General features: G+C 39.6%; 1 protein-coding gene across 6 annotated transcripts in view; it reads right to left on the bottom strand.

Moving 5' to 3' along the window:
• Nucleotides 1-12,662, bottom strand: part of erbin (erbb2 interacting protein) — a 226,031-nt gene that overhangs the window by 100,327 nt on the left and 113,042 nt on the right. For all 6 annotated transcript variants that reach the window (XM_072257788.1, XM_072257790.1, XM_072257789.1 and 3 more), the window contains 2 exons: nt 11,598-11,687; nt 1,690-1,746 (listed from right to left, as the gene is read on the bottom strand). In XM_072257788.1, coding sequence (XP_072113889.1) covers nt 1,690-1,746; nt 11,598-11,687 — 147 coding nt within the window. The remainder of the gene's footprint in view (nt 1-1,689; nt 1,747-11,597; nt 11,688-12,662) is intronic.

Below are 12,662 nucleotides of genomic sequence, written 5' to 3'. Positions count from 1 at the left end.
TATCCCCTTCCTGGCTTCTGAAGAATTATTTAGAGTGGTTGGCTGCTGGTGTCATGGCTACTGGGTGCCAGGAAATCCTTCCACAGTAATAGCTGATAGCGATCAACAGCAAGATGCCTTGTTCAAGATCAGGGGAACTTTCATCCAAAATGGCAGCAAAACTTGCTTTGCCGCTGACTGTACAATCTGGGCCACTGAACTAACAGACAATAGGTTTCTCATCTAAATGGAATACTCAGATGATATGTTGCTAACTTTATAGGAAGACTGCTAATGAACAGATTAAAATAAATGTTATTTTAGTTTTAACTAGAGCATAAAAATCTCACCACGAGTATCTAATCACATCACTTGGAAGTAAACAAATAGAGTGGTAAAGTATGGAAACGAGGCCTTTCAGCCTGGTGAGTCTTCACCAACCATAAAGTACCCCTCCAGATCAACTCCCTCCCCCCTTGCCCAGACCATTTAACCACACCCTAAACAATTTACCAATGTCCAGTTAACCTAGCAACCCACATATCGCTTGCATGTGGGAAGATACCAGGTCACCCAAAGGAGAAATGCAAACTCTCCACAAACAGCTGATTGAAACCAGGCCACAGTGCAATGAAGCAGCAGCTCTCTGAGCTTTGAGATAACAAGTCTTCAATAATGCAAACCCAAGCCATAGCCACATTTGCTGGCAATTTTTATACAAGATGAAAAGCCAGTGAATTTTTCATTTTTGCTTGATTTAAGTAACAAAATTAGCCAGGAAAGCTGAATAAATCCCACTCTCTTTAAAACTGAAACGCATCATTGTTAACAAAAATGTGGACACTGCTTCTGTTTGATATCACATCTGAAAGGCAAAGGACCAACCTTTCTTGATCATAGTATTGAACTGGACAGCCAACTTTAATTACGAGCTTATTGTGTTATGAGAATTTGTCATGAGGAATAGACCTTTAATCTTTTGGCCCCTTAGGCAAGAGAACATCCATCCTGAGCAAAGCCCATCTCAAACACAAACTATAAGTTGTCTTAGGCCAGTCACAAAGACAATCTAAACAAAGATTTGAAGTCGCACGCTGTGCTACATGAAAAAATACTGTAATGGGTGCGTTCAGCCCGTGGAGTGGAATATGACAAAGCAGTACCCTGCAAGTAACCAAGCTGCGCTTGACACTAAAGGGAGTGTTGTTTGCATTTTATAGAAAGAATGGAACAGCAAGCAATTTTCACACTAACCTTAAATACTCAACTGAAAATGCAAATCACACCTGTTGAGTGGAGCCTTGTGCTGCCGGTAACATTACACAAGCACATTCTTAGTGCAAAAGTAGCCTGCTTTGCAACCAACTTGATAAATAAATGTGAAGGAAAGTGGTTTGTAATTAACTTTGGCTGTGAACTAAACACTGTATGAGTAACTTTACTGAACCATCAAGGACAAACCACAGTTCCAAGCATTCAGAAATACAACCAAACTGGGGTTCAGCAACTCCATATTGTTCCATTTCATTCAAAACCAATTTTAACATAGATACTTATTTTTATTTTGCTTGAATAGCTCAGCCCTGACATCAAGAGCTTTGACCATACCGAGACTACTCACAGCAATCGAAGCAAGTTACAGAGGATAATGAAATTAACATTACTCCACATTGACCCATGATTTCTACATTAAGTATGAATTGTTCTTACTTTGGAAGCATCTTCAGTTGATTTTCTCGTAGCTCCAATATCTCCAGTTTAGTTAATCTGAAAAATAAAGTGGCAAACAATTAAACACCACACTCGTTTATAATGCTGCAAGGCACTGAAAAAATTCTATTTTCTAATGCAGAACCATGAACATAAAATAAACACATGGAACAACATTAAAAACACACACTGGCAAAGTCTTCCCACCATTGAGCACATCGACAAGGAACACTACCCCCAAGAAAGCAGCATCCATCAGCAAGGATTCCCACCATCTAGGCCAGGCTCTCTTCCTGCTGCTGCCATCAGGAAGGAGGTACAGGAACCCCAGGTCCCACACCACCAGGTTCAGGAATAGTTATCACCCTTCAATCATCAGGTTCCTGAACCAGCATGAACAACTTCACACTGAGCTCATTCCACAACCAATGGACTCAGTTTCAAGGAATCTACAACTCGTGCTCTCAATGATATTTACTTAATCACTTTTTTAAAAATTCACAGTTTATCATCTTTTGCACATTGGTTGTTTGTCCATCTTTGTATGTAGTTTTTGCATTGATTCAATGATATTTTTCTGTTCTGCTGTGAATTTAAGAAAATCTCAAAGTAGTATATGGAGACATATACTTTGCTAATAAACTTATCTTTGACCTTTGAAAGATGCACAAGTTAAATAGAAGTCAAGGGAAGGAAGGAAGGTCAACAACCTCTTATTGAAGAAATGGGTGCACAAGTGACATTAGGTGGCAGGTAGAATAGGAAAGAGTGTTTGAGGAATAGAAAAACTGAAATAGAGAAGGATTGGGAGGGCTGGGATCATTGGGATTTTAGAATTTCAAATGGTCTTTACAGAAAACTGAATACAGAGAGGCAGCAGGTTTGAATTCATTGGAGCAAAAGCCAGATGCAAGATGAGCAATTGACAGATGGGATTGGTCTGAGAGGTAAAGGTTTCTTTCACTGAAGCATCTCCAATGATTTGCACAATGAGAACAGCATTTCTTTGTTTAGAGATACAGCATGGTAACAGGCCCTTATGGCCTATAAGCCCAAACCATCAAATTACACCCATTTGACCAATTAATCTTCTAATCTGTATATCCTTGGAGTGTGGGAGGAAACCAGTGCACCCAGAGGAACTCCCATGGGTCAGAGGAGCCTGAGACAGAGGCCAGGGTAAGAAAAAAAAACAAAAAGCATGTGAAATTAGAAAAGTGAAAATAAGATGTTTTTGGCGATGGGCGCAAGATCCCAGGTAACCAGTTTCAGCAAAAGGTCAAAAGGGAAAACAAATAGAAGCAAAGTAGCAGGTGGCAAACATTTCCAGTATTAAGTTAGAGAAACAATGGTAGAAGCTGCATTGTAAAATGATGCACATTAATAGTCACTGAAAAACCAAGGCAGAAGAAGAAATGGGAATCAAAAAGATTGAGAAGTTAAGTAAAGGCAAAATGCATGGCATTAGATCAGACAGCGAATAAATGAACAAATGAATAAACAGGTGGTTTAGAGTTTTAAAGAATGTGATTGTGGTATGATCAACAAAGTCTAGCTCATTAACTTTGCTTTTCTTATTTTCCAAGTGCCTGGATCCCACAAGTTATTCCTTACTGGCTCTCCCACATTGCCAAATGCAACTTGATTCCTGGGAGACAATCAACCAGATCAAATAAGACATTATAATTACAGTGGGAAATCAAATACCAAGTTGTCAATTTTGCAAATGTTAAAATAAATGTTGGTGCGTGGCCAAGTGGTTGAGGTGTTCGTCTAGTGATTTGAAAGTCGCTAGTTCGAGCCTTGGCTGAGGCAGCGTGTGTCCTTAAGCACACATTGCTCTGCAACAACACTGGTACCAAGCTGTATGGGTCCTAATGCCCTTCCCTTGGGCAACATCGGTGGCGTGGAGAGGGGAGACTTGCAGCATGGGCAACTGCTGGTCTTCCATACAACCTTGCCTAGGCCTGCGCCCTGGAAACCTTCCAAGGTGCAAATCATGAGACTAACGGATGCCTATGAAAATGAATGCAGACTTATTTTGCCAGGACAAAAATAAAACAACCCAAATCAAAATGCTAAAGTTCAGAAACTACTTTAATCACAAGATATTCTGCAGATGCTGGAAATGCAGAGTAACAGGCACAAAGTGCCGGAGGAAATCAGCAAGTCAGGCAGCATCTGTGAAGAGAATAGAGTTGATGTTTCAGGTCAAGATGCTGCCTGACCTCCCGATATCCTCCAACAGTTTGTGTGCGTTGTTCAGAATTCATTTTCTTTGGTCTGCCTCAGTTTGTTACCAGTTTTAAATAATAATATAAATACATCACACCCCAATAGTATCAGCACAAAATAGAATTTCAGTAGAAGATGTGCTGCAAAGTAACACAGCTGGTGTGCTGACAGAAGTTTCTACTTCACAGCATCTTTAGTTTAACCGAGATACAATTTACCTGTTTTAAGTAACTAGCACCTAACAACTCAACAGCCTTCATAAATTCACCGAGAAAGTCCAAGTGGAAGGAAGCACTGATACACTAGATATTCTAAATTTCCAAGAAATTTCATAATCGACCCCTTGAAGCTCAGTAACAAATGCAGAGGTATTTTTACAAACAAATCGGTACCCATGTGCAGCCAGTCCAATTTATCAAGGGAGGGTGTCACAATAGGGCAGAATAAAAATTTACAGCTATTTCAAATAAATCATACATGGATGCTCTGGGAGAACCAAAAATAATTATTAGCCAAGCCTAGATAATTTATAACCCGACCCAAAGCAAATAAAGGTTGCTGTCTTTAGTAAATCCAATCAAAATTTGTGAAATTAAGTAACATGCCAACAGTTTATTTAATGAACTTCAAAATCCCAAAAGGCAAATATAGACCAAATGAACAACTTCTGAAATTCATCTATTTTTAGCAAATTTATCGTAGGATGTAGTATACCTACATAGATATACCAGTTGTATACCTATAAAATAATTTTGACCCCAACCTTTTCTTATAGAGAACACACAGCATTTTGAATGCAATGCTCAATTCTACTGCATTATCATCAAGTACATGCAGTGGGTTTCCACAGGGTCCCATTTCCCCAGCTATATGTGTTGAACGTCAATGAGACATACTTGTATTTATGTGCCATAGTTCGCAAGCTTATGAATAAGCTCAAAATTTAAAATATGATTTATAAAGATTCAAGCTGGATAAGAGGAAGTTGCTCCTAAATCATTGAGTGCTGTTCTTGAGATTGCTCTACAAGAAGAAAATATGTCCTGGGTGGTGAAGGTTCTTAATGATGACTGCCACCTTCTTGAGTTACCACCTCTTGAAAATGTCCTAAATGGTGGGGAGAGTTGCACTCGTAATTGAGTTGGCTGCATCCATGACACTCTGCAATTTCTTGTGATCCTGAGCACTGAAGACTCCACACCCTGTTGACTTGCAGCCAATCAGAATGCTCTAGAAATTAGTAAGATTCCTTGATAGGAACGTTTTGGCAAATGGAATTCAATCCAGAAAGTAAGAGGCAATACATTGGGAATAGCAAACAAAGGAAAGGGAATGCCTCAAAGGAATGCCTCAAATTGTTGTAAGTTGGACAGTGTTGATGACCTAAGGGATCTTAGACTGCATGTCCCCAAATGGTTTATTATTGGCGCATGTCCTAAGATACAGTAAAAAGCTTTGTTTTGCATGCTCTCAAGACAGAAGTACATTATGGTGGGACAAAAGAAAAAGCAATAACACAACGTGCTTTCTGTGGTGCATCTATAAACATTAATGAGGGTCATCAGAAACATGTTGATTTTTCTTAGCCTTCTGAGGAAGTAGGGGTGCTGTTGTGCTTTCTTGGCCATAGTACCTACATGGTTGGACCAGCACAAGATATCAGTGATACCTTGAGGGCTATACGGTAGGGAAATTCTGGGCAGTTTCTAAAGTAGGTTACACGGTTGGCACAACATTGCGGGCCAAAGGGCCTGTAATGCGCTGTAGATGTCTATGTTCTATATATGAGTCTACGAAATTGAAGCTCACAACTATCCCCACTTCAATACCATTGATGAAGGCAACGGCATGCACTTCCTAGTGAATGACCAGCTCTTTCATTTTGCTAATGCTGAGAGAAAGGGTGTTATCTTGACACCATGAAACTAGGCAAAATACCTCCTTCCTGTACTCCTTGCCATCATCTAAGATCTGTCCCAATACAGTGGCATCATCTGCAAACTTATAGATGGAGTTGGAGCAGAATCTGGCGACAGAGCTCTGAGTGTATAGGGAGTAAAGGAAGGGTTGAAAACAGTGTTGAGGGTAATCAGTGGACGTGTCACTACTTCTCCTGACTGGCTGTGGACTGTTGGTCCAGAAGTCATGAATCCAGTTGCAGAGTGAGGTGAAGGTTGAAGAATCCAGTTGCAGAGTGAGGTGAAGGTTGAAGAGTCCAAGGTTGAAGAGTTGAAGATGTACTTGTTTGGAAATATGACGTTGAAGGCAGAGTGTCGTTAATAAATAGGAGTCTCACATAGGTATCTTGGTTATCCAGATACCTCAAGGCATGAAGACAGGTACAAGGAGAAGCATGAGGAGGCTACATATGTGATGCTTATTGACTGAATCATCAATTACAAGAGCAGAAAGCCTGCTGTAAAAGCATGTACAAGTTAACACTAGTTCTGGAAAATGACTTGTCACAGAGTCAAAGAAAAAGCACGGAAATAGGTCTTTTAGCCCAACTATCAACCACTCGTTTATCCTAATCCTAAATTAGTATTTTCATTCTTCCCACATCCTCTTCAGCACCCCTAAATTGTAGTACTCATTGACACACCAAGGGCAATTTACAGTGGCTAATTAACCTATAGCTTACAAGCCTTTGCAACGGGGAGGAAATTGGAACCCCCAAAGGAAACCCACATGGTCACAAGTAGAACTTGCAAACACCACACAGCAGCACCCAAGGTCAAGTCTGAACCTGGGTGTTGGAACGAAAACTTCCAGGGAAGATTTAAATTGATGTGTACAAAATTATGAACAAACTTGGTCAAGTGAAAAGAGAGGATCTATTGTTCCACTTAGAGTGGTCAACAACAGCTGGGAGCAGTGAGTGGTAGAATTTTTAAGATAATTGGTTAGAGGACCAGAGGTGTCTGAGGAAAACATTTTTCATAGAAGTATAGAATCCGGAAAGCCCCATGTTAAATAAACTCCTGGGTAAACAGAGGTTCCCTAACACATGGGGTTTGAAACAAGAGGTGAGAAATAAATTAGCCCAAGTTGCTGTTTTACCAATCTGACAACCCTCTTTCATGAATGCTTGTGATCCGTAAAGGGAAAGAGGCTAGTAATATGGGCTGTGTGTGTGGTCTAAATGTGAATTATGACCAAATACTAAAACTGGTACAGCAATGCCAGAGAGTCTGGAATCAACCTTTGATGAAAGAACACAGACCTCATCCTCAGCAATCAATCTATTAATAATGTGTTTATTCATGACAATGAAAATATAGAATAATATACTATTAGATCTTGAGACTCGGGGCAGAAATCGAATTAATTATGTGTCTGAGTAATATATCAAATGATTTCAGATTGCAAGCTTTGCCATCGTGCTTTTGGATGCGTGGATGAGCTCTCTATAACATTTAGAAGTTTGACTCGTGAAGCATGATAATTATTCATTTGACTAATTTTTAAAATTTTGCCAATGAAACTTGAGCCAATTCTTCTACATTCATCATCTAAGTTCAAGTTTATTGTCATTCAACGGTAGACATGCATACCACCAAACGAAACAACGTTCCTCCAGACCAAGATGCAGAACATGACATAACTCATTCGCAACATTTAAAGTAATATTACTACAAGTAATAAAGTATAATCCAGAAAATTGACAGCGCAAGTTAAGAATTGTTTACTTAACAGTAGAACACTACTGGCACTTCATATGTGGTGAGACCTAAGTGGTGGTAGGCAGTTCAGTAGTCTCATGGCTTGGGGAAGAAGCAATTTCACATCCTAACTGTTCTTGTCCAAATGCTATGGTACCTCCTACTTGATGGTAGAGGGTCAAAGAGATAGTGGGATGGATCCTTGACAATGCCAAAGACCCTGTATTTGCAACACTCCTGATAACTATCTTGGATGTGTGGAAGAGAGACTATTCATTATAAATAGCAATATATCATAATATCTTTAAAGTCATTGATATGAATTACTTACAGTCAGTCCCTGGAGTATCCTTCCACAGCCTCAACAAAGAGGTTTGCACAGCTGTTACCAATACCAGCATTTCCACCCACTATAAATTACTGATCTAATCCTGCACAAATATTCATTTAGGATTCAATACATAGCAGAAGGCTTTAATTTTCATTACTTTAGTGATAGCATGCTGAACACAGCGAACTACATTATCTTCTACACAGAGAGCAAACCATCTTCACTGTGGCTGCTTTGCAGTATGAAAGGGAGATCTGATACTTTCTGATACTTCCCTGCAAATTACAGGGAAAGTCACAGAATCACACAAACACACAGATTTCTATAAATATTTTCCAACACACACGCATGAGATCTGAAAATTACGAATGAAGAAAGAGGAAAACACATACTTTAATAAAACTGTTTTCGTCAATGCACATGCATAGGGAAACAATTCCTTGCAGTAGGATCATCTAAGGAGCACTTTGAGACAATGAACTGTCAAATGCAGACCCGTGGTTGCTACATTTAGTTGGCACTTGAACATAGCTAACCCTATCTCTACACGTCTACAGGAAGGGGGGAAAAAAAGAACCACTGTGTGCATGGTGTTGTGCACAGTGTGGATAACACTCTGCTCCTTTAGTCCCCAAACTGCAAAAAATGTGCACGCAATGCTGTTGCTGTGATGCAATCTTTTTTCCAGAGAATTTAAGGTCACTGCTCTTGTCAGTAACAACACATTTTTATTCTGTTCGTTAGTAGGTGAACTTATAGAAACCACTAGAAGTTAGCCTTGTAAAGTAACTTGCATTCCATTTATTAAAAACACTACACCTTTCACTCCCTGCCAACCAGTTCCACGGTAAAAAACATACTTGCTTCTTTCTAAGTTGCTGTCTTACTGTACACCATATGATTTCATTTGTATGAGCGTCCAAATATATAGCATTAGCTTTGCAGAAGATTCCAGTTATAAAGCCTCTATAAACTTGCTTATCACTTGAATTTTCTGCTCCATAGATAATCTAAGCAAAGCATCAAGCCTCCAAATCTTTTTCAATGACACTCAAGATAAGCTTGGGGAATATTACATCTTCGAGTTCAACACAGGGTTGAACTGTTTCAAACAAATAAATCATTCTATTTCCATTTGTACAACCTCCAGATCCACCCTCTTATCGCGTTACCACTTATTGCAAAACATCTTTATCTACTCTGTTATTGAATTTCTCCTGCCCAAGCATGGACCTCCTTTCCCCCGCAGTTCTGTTGAGAACTTGTTAATCTGAACCATCAAATCCGCTCCTCTTTCCGACAGCACGATCCTGCGGAATGTGCTTTATTGTGACTTCTTGTAGTATTGGATGCAGTTCTGTTCATGAAAACAGTGCATAATCAGGTTTTTAAGTGGTATAAATCTGTTTTCTATAACTGCCCATATTATATTGCTCTACATGCTTGCTACAATTCTTTAATTTCACTAAATATTTATCTGAACACTCCTCATAATTAAACTAATAGAATATATACTGCATCCAATCATTAACGATTACCACAAAGCAGGTTGTAACTATCATCTTGTAAAATGTTTTAAAAATACATGGGAGAATTTGTGCAAAGTTGAATTTCCATAAATCAATAATCTGTAACCTGGAAAGCCCCTATATTTGCTTGGAGCTGACTACTATGTTACTAAAGACTGAACAATTAACTTTCTTAAACAAGCAATTCAACTTTTTGAAACATTTTTGATCTATGATTTTCTTAAGAAACAGATTTGCCAGCCAGTTATAACAAAACCTGTGACTTAATAACATCTATATTCAAGATTGCGATAAGAATGCGGTTGCCAAGTTTAGTAAGTTTAGAGATGACACTAAAACTGATGGTATAGCAGACAATAATGGTTTATCTAGGATTACAACAGGACTAAGGTCAACTGGGAAGTGGGCCAAGGAATGGCAGATGGAATTTAACTGAAGTGTGAACTGCTGCACTTTGGCAAGTTAAACCAGGGCAGGGCTTGCACATTAAATTACAGGCTCTGGACAGCGTAGTAGAACAGAATCACTGAAGAATCTGAGAATCTTGTCATTGATTTTTTATAAAGTTTGACCTTCCAAAGTGCATCTCCTCACACTTTTCCAGACTGAACCCCCTCTGCCACTTCTCCACCCAACTCTGCATTGTGTCTCTATCCCACTGACAACTTCTATACTCTCCACAATACCACCAACCCTCGTGACATCTGCAAATTTACTAACCCACTCCTCCACTTCCTAATCTGCGTCACTGAAAAAAAAATCACAAAGAACTGCAGTCCCAGAACAGATGTGCTGTAGAACACCACCGGTCACCGGCTACCATCTGCATCACTCCCTGCGTTCCATGGGCAAACCATTTCCAAATCCAGGGAACAAGTCCTCTTGGATCCCATGCCTAGTGATTTTCTGGGCGAGTCTACCATGGGAATCCTTGTTGAACACTTTACTAAAATCTCGAAACATCAAATTCAACACTCTACGTGCGTCAATTTGTTTTATCACTTAATCAAAAAGTCAATCAGGCTCGTGAGGTGCAATCAGCACTTCACAAAACAATGCTGACTATAGCTAATAAGGCTATACTTCTCTGAATATTTGTAAATTGTCTCTAAGAATCCTCTCCAATCATTTGCCCAGCACTGATCTAAGTACAGTATCACTTAAGCAGCATTTGGATAGGCACATTGAGGGGAGGGCCTTAGAGAGATATGTAATGAAATGGATTTGTTAGGCCAAGGGGCCTATATCCATACTGCATTGGTTTATGACTCAAGCCTCCAGACACCCCTGCCAGCCACCCACAGGCTGGAAACAATGTTGACTAATTTGCAGCCTGGAGGTTATTTTAATTGGGGGGGGGGGTAAAAAAAAGAGTGAACTAGGTAGTTTTACCAGAACAAGTGAGCATTCACTCACCAGATACAAAGACATACCTTAATGGATTAAAAATAAGCTGCTACTCAGCAAATAACTGCACTAGAATTACTTCGTTATGCTGAGACACAAAAATTGTAGAAAAACTAAAATAAAAACAGAATATGCTAGAAACAATGAACAAGCAGCAATTTTAGGAAGAAAAAATGTTAGGGAGTGGCTATAGATGCTGAAATCTGGGGCAAAAAGCAAGCAAGTGGAGGAACTCGGCAAGTTAGGAAGCATCTGTGGAGGCAAAGGGATAGTTGATATTTTGGTTTAAGAACTTGCACCAGAACATTAAAGTTAATTTTTTTTCCCTCTTCTCATTGATGTGGCTCGTTTCCAGTATTTTCTGTTTTTGTTTCTTATTTCCTGCGTTAGCAGACTTGATTTTCGTTATTGCTGATTTCACTGCCACGTTCAGGACTGTTGGCATCAAAGTTCTCCCTCTGCTCTCTGGCATCATATCCATTTCACTTTGCACACACACTGTGGTTTCTATTTGCTTTCCTGTACCTCTATAACTTATCCCCAACCCTGGCCTCAACCTATCATGGGTATTCAACTCTTTAATCCAAACCTTTCCCCACCTAAAAAGGGACCAGAAAAGGGGTGTTTAACCTAAAGCATTAACTTCTTTCCCATTCATTAGATACTGATCTGCAGCGTGTTTCCAGTACTTTGTTTTTTTTAAAAAACAAACAAATGGCTTGGGGAATAAATGAACTTGCTTACCTTCCAAAATTTGCTGGCAAAAACTCCAAAAAGGCATCATTTAGATAAAGCTGCGTCAGACTCAATAACTGAGTGAAGCCATCAGGAAGTCTAGAAGAGATAAAGACAACTGAAAACATTAATTTCTTGGATGATGCTCAGGGGTACAAGATATGAATTTTTTTTTTATATAAAGTTCAATGGTAGGGATCAATCTTAAAACCATGGCTTAATATAACACTTGCGTACATGCCCGACCTTAATGTTTGAAATCACAACCAAAATTATGCAGAACATTAGTTCAAATACTTGGAACATGTAATGATTTGAAGCAGGAAATTTTTGCTTCAATTGTGTGAATAATGAAAACAAGTGGATGACTGTTGTTCAAGAGACAAGGGAAAGGAAGTCAGGTAGAAAAGGCAAGAATGACTTTAAGATTTGGCTCTATCAACCGCGAAGTTGGGTTGTTAAGTGGAATTTGAATGAAGCCTTCCAGTACTTCGTTTATGAAGCAAGATGCTTCAGACAAATCCTTGCTTCCTGTGCAAGATGTCTGGAAATGGCATTCTCCTTTCCCCTGAGGTACAAAGGGACTTGGGGAGACCTTGTGAAGATCATCCTAAAGGTTAACTTGCAGGTTGGGTCGGTAGTGAGGAAGGCAAATGCCATGTTAGCATTCCTTTCAACAGACCTAAAATATAAGGCCAGGGATGTGGTGCTGAGGCTTTATAAGGCACTGGTGATGCTTCACCTTGAGTATTGTGAATAGTTTTGGGCCCCTCATCTTAGAAAAGATGTGCTGGCATTGGAGAGGGTTCAGAGGACATGACATCAAAGGTTACAGGGAGAAGGCTGGGAGTGGGGCTGAGGAGGGGGGAAAGAAGTATCAGCCATGATTGAATGGCAAAGCACTCAATGGGCCGAATGGCCCAATTCAGCTCCCATATCTTACGGAATTGAACTCTTATTGTTTAGCAATATAGCGTGGAGTCAGCCTTTCTGGCCCTTCGAGGAATCCCCAAACCTGATTAACCATGACCTAATGACAGTACAATTTACAATGACAAATTAACCTACCCAGTT

This window comes from Mobula birostris, chromosome 5, assembly GCF_030028105.1.
Source record: "Mobula birostris isolate sMobBir1 chromosome 5, sMobBir1.hap1, whole genome shotgun sequence".
Lineage (NCBI taxonomy): Eukaryota > Metazoa > Chordata > Chondrichthyes > Myliobatiformes > Myliobatidae > Mobula > Mobula birostris.
This window is presented reverse-complemented; position numbering and strand designations above follow the sequence as displayed.